At 45.1% G+C, this 14,283-nt stretch overlaps 1 protein-coding gene across 6 annotated transcripts in view; it reads left to right on the top strand.

Moving 5' to 3' along the window:
• IFT140 (intraflagellar transport 140) overlaps nt 1–14,283 on the top strand; it is an 83,392-nt gene that overhangs the window by 67,710 nt on the left and 1,399 nt on the right. For 4 of the 6 annotated variants that reach the window (XM_053958111.1, XM_053958110.1, XM_053958109.1 and 1 more), the window contains 10 exons: nt 6,772–6,949; nt 9,141–9,331; nt 10,367–10,462; nt 10,811–10,943; nt 11,033–11,176; nt 11,569–11,697; nt 11,907–12,089; nt 12,784–12,990; nt 13,153–13,365; nt 13,445–13,611. In XM_053958111.1, the coding sequence (XP_053814086.1) occupies nt 6,772–6,949; nt 9,141–9,331; nt 10,367–10,462; nt 10,811–10,943; nt 11,033–11,176; nt 11,569–11,697; nt 11,907–12,089; nt 12,784–12,990; nt 13,153–13,365; nt 13,445–13,611 (1,641 nt within the window). The remainder of the gene's footprint in view (nt 1–6,771; nt 6,950–9,140; nt 9,332–10,366; nt 10,463–10,810; nt 10,944–11,032; nt 11,177–11,568; nt 11,698–11,906; nt 12,090–12,783; nt 12,991–13,152; nt 13,366–13,444; nt 13,612–14,283) is intronic. The other 2 variants (XM_053958112.1, XM_053958113.1) reach the window with 2 other exon arrangements.

A 14,283-nucleotide genomic window follows, 5' to 3' on the forward strand; every position in this document is an offset into this window, starting at 1 on the left:
GAGGGATTTTGAAATACCTTTTATTAGAAGCAAAACAATATTGGGGTTCGCTGCTGGACGGCGCGACGAAAGTGCTGCGGGGGTGCCCTGATGTCCGCGTCCTCTCTGCACCATAGGAGAGACCGTGGCAGATAAATAGGAAGTATAAAATCTCGAGATTCTCAACTCTATAACAACCCAGTTTGGGGATGTCTGCAAAAGCAGGGGGCAAGTGTTGGGGTGTGAGTGAGGTTGAGAGTCGCCTGTGTGGCGAGCCCGAGTTCCGGCGCGCTGGGCGCGGTGCCGGCTCCGCAGAGCCTCGAGGGACGCTGCGCACCTCGCTCGGTGCCCAGGGCGTGAAAACTCTGCTGCCGTGTGCTGGATGGGATGTCCCTGCTACAGCCCGGTACGGAATGGACTGCCACAGAGCAAGTGGCTTCTCTTCACAGGGCAGGTGCTTCTCTGCTAAACCCGTTGAAGAGAGTTGTTGGGTATTCCAAACTGTCCTTGAACCTGGGTGTTTCCAGAGCGCTCTCGCCCAGACTGGCACTCCAAACGGCTTTTGCTGTTCCTATCAGCTGCCTCGGCAGCACCGGGAGGAGGACGGGGATTCTGGTGGGCACTACCCTACAGCCGGGTGGTACTGCCTGGGGTTATGCCCCTCCTGAGCTGAGCCTGGCATAGTTCTTCAGGCTTCACAAATACCGCACGAGTGTAGCATTGCCTTGTACACACTGAACTGAAGGCACAACATCCGGTCAGCACTGAGACCAGGCACAGACCTGCCTCGCCAGGCACTGCCACACCTGAGTTCACATCCCGGTATTCAATACATTAGATTGCAAACAGATTTAATTTTATAGCGGCTCCGTCTTACCAGACAAGAGGCTTTGCCCCTAACCAACTGATCTGCCCTGACCCAATACACTGAAAGAAACTGGTCTGAAATTTTTTACAAGGCAACATTTTCTTTTCAAGACTTGTTGGTGAGAGAAGGGGGGGAGATTCCAGTAAAGCAGATATGCTTCTATAATTAGTTTTCAGCTACTGAAGTTGAATGTCCTAACCTGGCTATGAACTCAACCCTTCTCCATGTGCTCTGATAATTTTAAATATTTAAACAAATTAAGTTTTAAGTACTTTGAACATCTTTATCCCTTGAGAGCACTGTAGCATCTTTGGTTTCTGTTTTTCTCTGTGATTGGTCATGTTTCTGTACATTACTGGTTTTAGAACTTCCAGTATAAGCACACCAGTGTCTGCCATTCTTCAAATAAATTTCCTACCAGCAATGACTGTCTTTGCATATTTTAAACCCCTTGGATTACTTGTTATTATGATTCTGTGTTTATTATAAGCCAGGCATTCAGCAGCAAGGCAGATGATGTTTACATGCAGATAACACCAGGAGAGATTTACCTTTAGGGAAATGTCTGACACCTGCTTCTGCCTCCCCCCATTTGATTTTTGTGATTTGATGAAGTCTGAGTATGTATTTTCAGGAGGGTCCAAGCTTCCTTCTCATGTAATGTTAAAAACAATAGCAATTCTATTTTACAAAGGCTGAACAAATCAGTCTAGTCATAGAATCATAAAGGTTGGAAAAGATCAACCACTGCCCTAGCCACAGACCCATGTCCCCAAGTGCTACATCCACACAGCTTTTAAATCCTTCCAGGAATGGTGACTCCACCACTGCCCCGGGCAGCTGTGCCAGTGCCTGACCACCCTTTCCATGAACAAATTTTCCCTAATATTCAATTTAAACAGTATGAGAATCCTGATCCTTAATAAAAAACTGCCTTAGTGAATGCTTCTTTGCTGACAAGCAGGCAGCAGGATGTGCATTTTGCAGCATTCTGTGGGGCACAGGGGTTTGTGTCATACAACCCACATGGAGCAATCTCTTGGTGTTGGTTTTATGAGGGTAAGTTTGGAACAAAGCCGTGTATTCAATGGGATATTATAGATACATTCTGTGAAGCTGCTTTATCAAATGTTATGTTTCTGCTAGGGAAGAGTTTTTAGGAGTAGCCTCATCAGCTTTCAGTGTTTGGATCATACATGAAAAATGCTTGACTTTTCTTAGAGTAGCTCATATAATATCATTAACACTATCAAGAGTCTCATTGAACTGTTAACAACTTTTCATCTATTACTTAGTTCCTTGTTGTCTTTTAGCCCCACGGAAAGATATAACCAGGATCATATGCATTTTATTTTAAAAGCATCAAACCTAATTTAGCTATATCAGCTAAAACCTAATTTTCTCAAGTCTTTAGTGTTTTCCAATCTAGTGGAAGATGTCCCTGCCCATGGCAGGGGTTTGGAATAAGATGGTTTTTGATGTCCCTTCCTACCCAAACTATTCTGTGGTTCTGTGATTATCTATAATATAACACTATAGAATGCAATATTAATTTGTTATATATAATGTGTATGTTATAGGGTCCAGTTCAACAAAGTGGGGCCCAAATTGAAAAGAGATTTTTTTTTATCCTGGTCAATGTTCATTTTCCAAATATAGCCCATTAAATAGAAGGAGAAAAGGTTTTTCAGTGAGATGCTTCAGACATATAAATGTCCAGCACTTCTAAATAATATTGCATTTTTTCTTTAAACTTTAGTGCTAAATAGGCAATGAAAAATACATGGGAACAGAAGGGTTTGTAAGGACTGTAGATGCTGTAAACACAGTTCCACAGAAAAACAAATGTGAATTAAGCAAGGAAACTTTCATCAAATATGTGGTAAGATTTGTGTCCACTCTTAAGAGGCATCAACATTTGCTTCCCAAATCCCTGGCACTGTGAATGTGGCCTGGAGCCTGGGAGCACAGGCTGCAGCAGTATATCCCTGTGCCTGGTGGGGGGCTTGGGGCTCCCAGGCTGCTTGGGATGCCTTTCCATGGCTCTGCTCCCACTGCTGCTGTGCCTGGGCTTCATTAAGTTTCCAGCTTTGGCTGATGAAGTACAGATGTGAGAGGCTTTCCAGGGGGGATGAAAGGAGGAGGAGGGGAAGAACAGGACATTCTTGGGAGTCACAATCAGGGGCAGGGAAAAATATTACTTGGCATTTTTATATGGACAGCAGGGCCAGGCCTGGAAAGTAGAGTTGCTGCCTTTTAGGGATGCATGGAGAGATTCAGCTTGCTTACTACACTGGCGGCAGGCAGCTGTTGGGAGATAAACTGTGGTTTTCCCTGGGATTTAAGTGAACCTGTTCTGCACCTCCTGTTTTTTGTTCCTTCACCAGACCCACATCCATCTGCCCACATCTCTGAGGGGCAGCAAAACTTGCCCTGGTGCTGGAGGTGTGTGCCTGCCAGGGAGGTTGCACATCTTGTGGTTGAGGTTGGTCTTCATGAAACGCAGAGAGAAATGGAAGTGGATTGTGGGTGCTGCCAGGATCCCCTCCCCTTCCCTATCCTTTCCTCTCCATGTACCTTATCAGACCTTCTTGTGAAGGATGTGTCTGCTGGAAAGAACCAGTGTCTGCTGCAGTCGCATGGAGACCATGGCTGTTGCTCTGCCCTGTGCAGCTGCTAACCAAACCGAGTGGGGTATGGGAACTGCTCTGGGCAGAGCAAGGCTGAGTTCCTTAGGTAAAACATTCCTTCAGGTGTTTCTGCAGGGTGGAAGCAGGAGAAAGGATGGTCAGAGGGAGTAATTGGTCTCACCTGCCATGGGTTCTTGTGCTGGTGAGCTGCTCTTATCATGTCTCTCAGAATCCTAGAATCATGGAATGGTTTGGGTTGGAAAGGACCTTAAAGACCAACTCTGCCATGAGCAGGGACACCTTTCTTTGCTGTCCCTCTTATCTCTTGCTGTGGTCTCTGTGCTGGGTGAGTCCATGCAAGCTGTGCTCTGCTGTGAACACTCCCAAATTCAGTGTCTTTGGTGCAGTTTGAGCCTGGTGTGCTCACCCCCTGCCCAGCCGGGGTGGGAGAAGGCAATGCTTGCCAGAATAAAACCAACTGCAGAGCACATCAACTGCAGATGTTTCTCCCTCTGTGTTTGTTGCTGCCCACAGCATACCTGTGGCTCAAGACTCTCAGGTTCATTTTGCAAATGTTTTGGAATGTAGAAGAAAGAGGTGGGATGGTAGAATTCCAGCTCCTCAGGGTAGAGGTACCTGGGTGCCTGTGTGGCCAACAGGCAGGTGTGTGGGGGCAGAGCTCCCAAAGAGGACCTCCCTAGGGGCAGCAGCTCCTGCTGAATTTTGACATTGGCAGGAGTTGTTGCCATCCAGGAAAGCATAGAACAGCTGAGAGATGATGAGCAAATCCTGCTATGACTTTCTGCACACCGTTATCTTTTAACTTTGTACTTTAAAATACACTGTGTAGTCTGTTTCCTCTCAAAAGTTTCCACTCCTTGTAGTCTAAATAAGAATCTCATCCGCTCGCCTGTTGGAGCCCATGAACTCTCATCTTCCTGCATGGAGGGAGTTGAGAGCTGTCAGAGCTCTGAAAAAGGAAGACTTTGATTTCCTTTCAGAAACTCACTGTTAGTGAGCTTGACAAAACCCAGCACAGACGTGCATTCCTTTACCCCAAGCCAACCGGCTGTTGGCAGCATCTTCTGGCACACTGTAGAGCTTGGAAAATGTACTTCTCCTCAAGTGCTGTGAAGCACAGCTGTGCCCAGGCACAGCCTTCAGCAGTTTTTCCTAAGGACAGAACTCAACTGGCTGTGTTGGTCAAAGCCAGGTGAACATAACTAACATCATGTTGATCATGTCAATGTTCTTTAAAGGTGTTTTTACGACTTTTCCCAATTCCAGATACAGATAGTGTCTGGAATAAAAGAGAAAACTGTTCCAACTTTTCCAAAATTAGGAAGGTTACATCTGCTGACACAAGGTAGCATTTTTGTATTAAGTGGTGATGGTTTCTGTCAGGCCCTTCCAGGTCTGAAATTACCACACTTTATTTCGGTCTTCCTTTTGGCTCCTCAGCTGGGGAGCTTGGACACAGCTTGGGAGAAGAGCATGAGGAGGCTGTGCTTGAATACTACTCAGTTGTAAGAAAGGCAGAACTCAGATATGCATTTTTGCTTTTCTAAACCAGAAACACTTCTGATCTTTCTGAAATTTGTCCCTGATTTATCACTTCTGTTCTTTTTTTTATTTTCTCTATACCATTTGTCTCAGTGAAGTCTGTACTACTTATGTTGATTAATACCTGCAACCTTTATATGAGTTGCACTGCAAGTAAAAGATGCTCTAATTCTTAAGAAATTATGCAAAGAATTTTTCCTGTGCCTTTTCTTAGTGTATGTGTTGAAGAGCACGTCATGGTTCACCTGTTCCGCTGCTTCCCAGTTAGTCACTTTCTCCTGTGTGTGCAGGGCTTTCCCACAGCCACTGGCAACAGAAAAACATTTTAATCCGAGGAAAACTGGAAGGGAATTTGGTGGCAGGTCATAAAGTGTCATTATATTCTATTATTTCCTTCTTTTTTCCCTGCTTTTATAATTTAGATCTTTACTTTGTGCTGTGTTGGTGCCTGAGAACTGCACAGACTGTACCTCTGCTGAGGGTGACATTGAAAAAAATCTTATTTTGAATGCTCATGGTTTTTATTGGTCAAACATACTTGCATGAAATTTTGAAGAGTGTCAAATGTGAATAAAATCTCTGGAAATATTTGCTTGTCCCACTCTGTGACGGTCAATTCCGTTGTGCTCCTTCTGCTGAGCAATTCCGCCAGCCATTCCAGCCAGGAGCATGGTCCTCAGCCCATCCTGCTTTGCCTGGTCAGGGGACTTTGCAGTGTTAACTCCAAGCTCATAGCCCTGAGTTCTTGTTCTGAGCATCACAAAGCTTTTCTTTTTGCCCGTTTTATGCAAGTTTTAAATTAGAATGTGGTTGTTTTATAATTTTTCTACACATCATTCCCTATTACTGAGTACAGCAATTGGGCTCCCAATAGTTGTTCATATTTAAACTACTCCAGACTGCAACAAGAGATTTCCAGTGTGAGGTTAAGACTTTTTTCATAATTTTAATTTTGATTTATGAACATCATTGTGGGAGTTGTGACTGTCTATAGGTTGCAGCTACAGCAGGATGGGCACATGATAAATGTTTATATACATGCAAACATAGAATCATGGACTGGTTTGGGTTGGAAGGGAGAACGTCTAGTTCTACCCACCATTGTGGACCATTAAAGACCATATAGTTCTACCCACCTCTGCTTTGGGCGGGGATGAACCTATTCCCAGGTTGCTCCAAGTCCCGTCCAACCTGGCATTGAACACTTCCAGGGATGGGGCCACAGCTGCTCTGGGCAACCTGTGCCAGGGCCTCACCAACCTCATAGGGAAAAATTTCTTCCAATCTGAATCTCCCCTTTTGCAATTTGAAGCCATTCCCCCTTGTCCTGTCCCTCCAGGCCCTCATCCCAACTCCCTCTCCAGCTCTCCTGGAGCTCCTTTAGGCACTGGAAGGTGCTCTTAAGAGCCTTCCTTTCTCCAGGCTGAACATCCCCAGCTCTCTCAGCCTGCCTCCAGAGTAGAGGTGTAACTGTTGTTGTTTAGACATTGGTGTAAATCAAAGTCCACAATATTTCCTTAAGGTTAGGGTAATTTAGCTCAAGAACTGACCTTTGTGTGTGAGCCTGCTTCTGTTCCTCTTCAATCTTCACACAGCTGCTGGAGTCTCTGTTACAGTCACCCCATTCCCAAGGTACTGATGGTTTTCCCTTTCACACTCTCCCTCCTCATACCTCACTTGCCTTCCAGGTTACACAATAATAGCTCTCCTTTTGTTTCCTGTTTCCTGCAGTGAGGCTGTCTGGGAGAACATGGCTCGCATGTGTGTGAAGACTCAGAGGCTCGATGTTGCCAAAATTTGCCTGGGGCACATGGGTCATGCAAGAGGAGCCAAAGCACTGCGGGAGGCTGAGCAAGAGCCAGAGCAGAAGGCCAGGGTGGCTGTGCTGGCCATCCAGCTGGGCATGCTGGTAAATCCCACAGCCAAGCTGTGAAGGGTTTATATCAGACTCTGAAAATTTACTCAGTGAAAGAAACTGCTGACTACAGGAAACATCTTTGAAAGATTGTTTTATGTGTGAAACATTTAACAAAAATCTGCTTTCTTGGGGCATAAGCCTCTTCCAAGCTTAATAATTCTAGCTTTCACTGGATTTTAAAAAGGCTGTATTTTATTATAGTTAAAATGTTTCAACAAACATGTTTTAAGCTCTGATATGAAGCTCTAATATTTAAGTTCTGATATGGAACACAAGTTACATTTTGAAATTATTTGTTTCTAGGGTAAAAGGATAGAGCTGTGTGTTGTAACAGAGTGAGGGCTGACCTGAGGTTGTTGAAGGAATTTAGGGAAAATAGACTTTTCCTGTGAGGCTGGAGAGCTCTGTTCAGTCACATTCATTGCCTGTACTGTCCCAGGGATGCCTAGTCACCCAGATTTCTATCCTGACTTCTCCCACTGTGTGAGCAGGAACTTGGCTGGATCCAGCTCAGCCAGAGGACAAGATCTGGCTGTTCCCCCATCTGGAGCCCAACCTGGCAGCAAATACACCCCAAAGTGGACCTTGTGTCTCATGTCTGTCTTCATTCCCTTTGATTGCCAGTAGAAGTGAGATCTAAGCTGGATTTGAGACCAGCATTGTCATATGGATTGAAAATTGACTGGTGCTAGTTAGAGGGGAATTAGTGTTCCACTGATTTAATACCTTTGGCAATGATCCATAAGAAAGTCAGAAATTTTTAGCTTGGGAACCATAAGAGATCCAGGCATACAATCCATCAGAGGGAAAAACTGGGGAAAAATTTATGAAATAACCCACAGTCTATAGGAAATACTTAATTAGATAAAAAATAGCAAGGTGCTATGACAGCAAAAATCAGTTTGGTGCCACGTTTGAGGAGGTGCCAAATCCTGGGGCCTGGATTTGGTAACTCCTGTGTATGTATTCAGGGCAGCTACAGCTGGAATGATGACCTCCAGCCTTTAAGTATCTCATTACAGAAAAAAATGTTGTTGAACTGGAAAAGGTTCAGAGAAAATCAAAGCAAATTTCTCAGCTCTTGGAAAGATTTCACAGAAAAGGAAATCTGTGAAAATGGCCAAATAATTAGAATTTGGCTTGAAAAGGTATTTAGCAATCTATAGTTATTTGATGAGTATGAGAGAGAAAAAGAGACAGAGAGTGACTATTCTGAGTTAAAGGTAAGGAAAAAAGGAAAATTCAAACTAAATGTTTGTAAAGGCTTCCTGGCAGAGAAAACTATGAGGCTGAAAAGTGTCAGTGCTTCTTCTCTTGGATATTTAGATCTGTTTGGAGAGGTGGAAGGGAACTACAGCAAAACAAATGCAGTTCTACTGCTTTTTCCATCTTCTACAGAATCTTAGGGCAGGCATCTACCTTTTCCACTTTCTGTGCTTTTTAAAATTTGAAACAATAAGAGACAGAAAGCATTTTTCTGTCTTGGACAGATAATCTCAATTTACTAAATATAGTGTTCAGCTGGACAGCAGTTGGGTGGAGCAGGAAAATGCTCCTTCCACAGGAGTTAGAACCTTTCGGAGAATAAAAATAATAGTTCCAAATTTGTTTGCCCTTGCGTCAGCACCGGCAAAACCCTCCTGTTCTAATTCTGCAATAAATTATTAACATTTATTCCCAGGAATGGAGCTCAGTTGTCCATGAACAGCATTGCTACCTCTGAGATCTACTGTGAGGCCACAGGGGTTCCCTGGCTTGCAACACCTTAATTCTCAAAGCCTGAGTGCCAGGATCTTCTCTTAAGCCTCACGCCTGGGTGGGCAGCATGATTGGTAGCTGTACCCCCACCTAAGCATGTCTCCATTTCTGGCGACTCACACTCCTGATGACAGCATTTGATCATTGATGACTTGCTTGTGTCACTCCCCTCCCTCCCAGGCAATCCTGTACAATAAATGTCAGGATCTGAGTGCTTTCCTTATTTTTACATAACCATCCTGTTTCCCAATAACATGCTATCCCAGGCCACATATATTTAGCTGGTTAAACCCTCTGACTGAATGATTGTTGCTTTAATTGCATTGCAATGCCCTGCACTAATAAACTGCTGCAAGGAGTGCCTGGTGTGACTGACACGCAGCATGGTCGGGGCTGATGGGGATTTTGGGTGTTCCTCTCCCAGGAGGATGCAGAGCAGCTGTACAAGGATTGCAAACGGTATGACCTCTTGAACAAGTTCTACCAGGCCTCCAACCAGTGGCAGAAAGCCATCGAAACAGCCGAGGCTCACGACCGGGTCCACCTGCGCACCACCCACTACAACTATGCGAAGCACCTGGAGGCAACAGGGCAGCAGAGCCTGGCACTCACCCAGTAAGCACCAGCTGGGTGTAGCTGGGGGACTGGGAGCCTCTTTCTCCTGTGAAGATAGGTGAAGGAGTATGTTTGATGATGACCAGTAAAAAATAATTAAAGTCTTTTCCTGTTCCTGGCGCCTTCTATCTCAGAGTGAAAACATTCCCAGTGAAACCTCCTAGCAACCCTCCTGTGCAAATAATGTGTAGTGTCTTAAAAAGTCAAGAGTCTGTCTGGGCCAGTAGTTAAAACCCACTCATATCCAGTCCTGTGTTTGTCTCTGGAAGACCACTGCCATCTTTTCCTTCCTTTTCCATGAAAAAAAAAATTATTTGCTTTTCCCGAGAGTCCCAGACACAACTGCTGAAGCAGAATTTAGTTTGATTTGGTTGCTTCTGGTGGCTGATCCTCTCCTGTGACTGCCAAGTCCCATGAGAAGTTAGGGGAGGGTATTTTTGATGTCTTGTATTTCTTGTTTGAGATCTTGTTTTTATGAGTTTTCCAATATGAAAGTTCCCATTATCATTATCATCATCATCACCATCCAATAAGGTCAATTCTGTTCAGAATCAAAGCAGAACTCTGCTGTGCTCAGGCAGACCCACTGATGGCCATGGTGGGCAGTGGGGTTAGGAGACATGGGTTCTGGGGAAGGGCAGTGACCTCTCAGCAGTGGTAAAGGCTGATGTTGCAGTGGGTGGTACAATGTGGAGCCTGGGCCATTTGTGACCTGCCCAGCCAGGTGTGCTTGATGCTTGGGGAACTTTCTGGAATACTTCTTTGGGCCATCACTGGCACTTTAAAGTATTTTGTGTGCTTTGAAGATCATACCTCCTTCATTCCAAGTGCTTGGCAGTACCATTGAACTTTTAACTTTTGACGATGCTGGTGGACTGCAACTGGTCTTACAGTGAACTTACTTATTCAGCTGAAGCAGTTGTTGACAGTGTTGTCTGTTCATGGCTGGCAAACAATATTAAATAGATGTTTTACACATAGAGACCTAATAAGGAGGCTGTCATTTCACATCTAATATGTTCTTCTTCTCTACAGCTATGAAAAGTCAGACACACACAGATTTGAGGCACCTCGAATGCTCTCTGAAGACTTACAAGCCCTGGAGAACTACATCAACAAGAGGAAAGACAAGTCAGTGTTATGCTTGTTCCTTCTACACGGGGCTGTCAGGTCTGACATACAATTTTTGATGAATGCGAGGATGACAGAGTGTGAATCTTCTCAGTCTCATTCAACCCCTGCCTTATCCACTATGACTCTCCAACAGCTTTTCAGGTTTATGCTGGACTTACATAAGAACTGCCACATTGGTTATTCAGGCTGACTTCCTATATAGTGCAGATCTTGGGAGTGTCACACTTGGGGTGGGGTAAACCATGAACACACTAAGTGTGTTCAGTCTTTAGTTCAAGCTCTCTAGGAGTGAAAACCAGCATCTGTAAGTTCTCATTGCTGTAGTTAATATTGTTGCTTTTCAAGGAGCCTGTGGAAGTGGTGGGCACAGTACTTGGAGAGCCAGTCAGACATGGAATCTGCATTAAAATACTATGCACTGGCTCAGGATTATTTTTCCCTAGTCCGTGTTCACTGCTTTCAAGGCAACATTGAGAAGGTAAGGCAGCCTGCTTCCACCTGCTAGCAGAGTTCTCATTCCTGGGAGGAGCATGGACATGAAGTAAAGCTGTACAATTCTCTCTGCAGGCTGCTGAAGTAGCAAATGAAACTGGGAACGGGGCAGCCTCCTATCACCTGGCACGCCAGTATGAGAGTCAGGAGGACATCAAGCAGGCCGTGCACTTTTACAGCCGGGCCCAGGCATTCAACAACGCCATCCGCTTGTGCAAGGTATGCGGAGAGGCGCAGTGTGCCCACACCAGCAGTGTTCTGCCCTTTGGCAGAATAAGGTGTTTGTGCCTGTTCTGTCCCATAAGACACTGCCTGCTCTTGGAACAGCCCATGATGAAGCTGATCCTGGTTTTGCTGACCTCTTCTACCAAAGGTGGATCAATAAAGCCTTCGTGGTTTGGAAATGTATTTTCTTAAACAGGTCATCAGAAACTCCCTGAAAGAAATAATCATAATCGAAGCTGAAAATCACTTGGGTTGTAGAGGTTTTACGCAAAAGGGGGTGAGAGTTTAATACTATGGGACAGCATAAAGACACAGGCTTGCCAGAAGCTGGAATTACAAAATTTTTTGTGTGCACACCCAGAGCCAAACCTTTTGCTTTTGAACAGGCGAATAATTTAAATGATCAGCTGATGAACCTGGCTCTCCTGAGCTCACCAGAAGACATGATAGAGGCAGCCTGCTATTATGAGGAAAAGGGGGATCAAATGGACAGAGCTGTTATGTTATACCACAAGGTAAATGTTTTCTAGTAAAAACTCCCAAACTTTACACTGAAGCAGTTCCTACAGCATAGGAATGTTAAATCAGCTGTGGTGCTTACTATGTCCTGCTTATTAGTAACTTTTTCATGGTGAGTAATGCTTAATAAATAAGCCAGGGTGCCCTGTGAACTGGCTCTTTAGTGCTCATTCTAGTCTTTGAAGCCTCATTCCTAATTTTGCAGGCAGGACACTTCTCCAAAGCCCTGGAGCTGGCCTTCGCCACGCAGCAGTTCGGGGCCTTACAGCTCATTGCTGAGGACCTGGATGAGAAATCCGACCCAGCCCTGCTCGCACGCTGCTCCGGGTTCTTCATTGAACATGCTCAGTATGAGAAGGCAATGGAGCTGCTGCTCACAGCCAGGAAGGTGAGCTGAGCCCTCTGGTCCCCTCTGCACAGGTAGAGGAGCACAACAGGTGTGTACCTGCACACAGCCATTCATCTGTGCAGATAAACAAATACAAGAGACACTTGTAAATTTCAAGATTCCTCCTAAGCCAGCGATTCAGAGGCACTGGCAGCTCAGCCTTGCCAAAATGCTGGGTACCAGACCAGTCTGTGCTCACTCCTCTTTAACAAGCTCCTATGGCTGGCTTTCTTCTACACTTTGCAAGGGTACCATAGCCCTTTTCTGGACTACAAACTTTTGTATAGCCTACTCAGAACTTGTTCTTAAATGGGAAGTACCAAAATATTTAACAAAATCTTTCAATCTATTTGTATTTTCTGAAAATGTTACTATTGATCATGCCTAACAAACCTGACTTGTATGTCTCTGAAAATCTCATGTTCAGAGTCAAAATTGCTGAATCTTTAGTGGCACACTTATGTGAGAGCAATGTTGTCATGGAAGAACAAACATGCTCTTCTTAGCAAACAAATGGGACAGTGTGTGCCTGAAGAAGGGCTGATGTTGAGACACGTAACTACAGCCCAATGTTCCAGACAGAGCATCCTCAGCTACCTGTGTTTCTAGCTGATTTCTGTAGGTTACACCACAAGCAAACATGAGGCATCATGCTAGTGCTTGCAACATCTCATTGCTCTCTTGCTCCCATCAGTACCACGAAGCTCTGCGGCTCTGCCTGGAACAGAACCTGACCATCACTGAGGAGCTGGCCGAGAAGATGACAGTCTCCAAGGAGTCCCAGGATCTCTCTGAGGAGTCCCGGAGAGAGCTGCTGGAGCAAATTGCCGACTGCTGCATGAGACAAGGCAACTACCACATTGCCACCAAGAAATACACACAAGCAGGAAACAAGTTAAAGGTCAGCCTGGATAGCCTCAAAACGAGGGTGTTTTGAAAAACAAACCTTGAAGCAGACTTTCTACGGTAGCTACCCAGATGAAACTTCTGAGCCATCTTGATTGCACTTTTGCATTCACAATATTTTTCCTCTCTCCCTCTGTGCTACTCTTTCCCTTGCCAGGCTATGAGGGCATTGCTGAAATCTGGAGATACTGAGAAAATTATCTTCTTTGCGGGAGTTTCCAGACAGAGAGAAATTTATATCATGGCAGCCAACTACCTGCAGTCACTGGACTGGCGTAAGGATGCAAAGATTATTGCAAATATCATCAGCTTCTACACCAAAGGAGGGGCCCTTGACCTCCTGGCAGGTTTCTATGATGCATGTGCTCAGGTACTGCCCTTTCTGTGACTGCTGAAGGTGTTTGGTTTATTGGCTCTGGAGCAAGACCATCTCCTTTCTCCTCCTGCAGGTAGAAATCGATGAGTATCAGAACTATGAAAAAGCCCACAGAGCACTGACAGAAGCATACAAGTGCCTTTCCAAAGCAAAGGCCAGAAGCCCTGTGGAACAGGAAAGCAAACTTGGTCACCTGCAGAGCAGGATTAGTCTGATGAAACGGTTCATCCATGCTCAGAGGTGAGCTGAAGCATGGATAGCACAGAAACTGACAGAAATATCATACCAGAATAGAAGTTGTAACAGCACCTAAAGTTTAATAAATAATTTGCAGCTTGCTGAAAAAAAAAAAAGCTGTTGATACATTTTTCCAGCAGGGAAACCATAATGTAATTTTTAAAAGTGCATTTAAAATGTTGCATTAAAGATAGAAAGGTAACCTGAAAGAGAAGGATATGGACCAAGGGAGGTGTAGCCAGAAAGGTGATTATCATAAAATCACAGAATCACTGACTGGTTTGGGTGGGAAGGGACTTTAAAGACCATCTTGTTCTCAAAGCCTGCCATAGGCAGGGACACCTTCCACTACCTCATGTTCTTCTAAGCCACTTCCAACCTGGCCTTGAACACTTCCAGGGATCCAGGGGCAGCCACAGCACCTTCCCAGGGAACAATTCCTTCCCAACATTCCATCTAACCCTGCCCTCTGGCAGGGGAAAGCCATTCCCCCTTGTCCTGTCCCTCCATCCCTTGTCCCAAGTCCCTCTCCAGCTCTCCTGGAGCTCCTTTAGGCCCTGGAAGAGGCTCCAAGGTCTCCCTGGAGCCTTCTCTCCAGATGAACACCCCCAGCTCTCCCAGCCTGGGTCCAGAGGGGCTCCAGCCCTTGGAACACCTTCATGGCCTCCTCTGGAC

This window comes from Vidua chalybeata, chromosome 16, assembly GCF_026979565.1.
Source record: "Vidua chalybeata isolate OUT-0048 chromosome 16, bVidCha1 merged haplotype, whole genome shotgun sequence".
Lineage (NCBI taxonomy): Eukaryota > Metazoa > Chordata > Aves > Passeriformes > Viduidae > Vidua > Vidua chalybeata.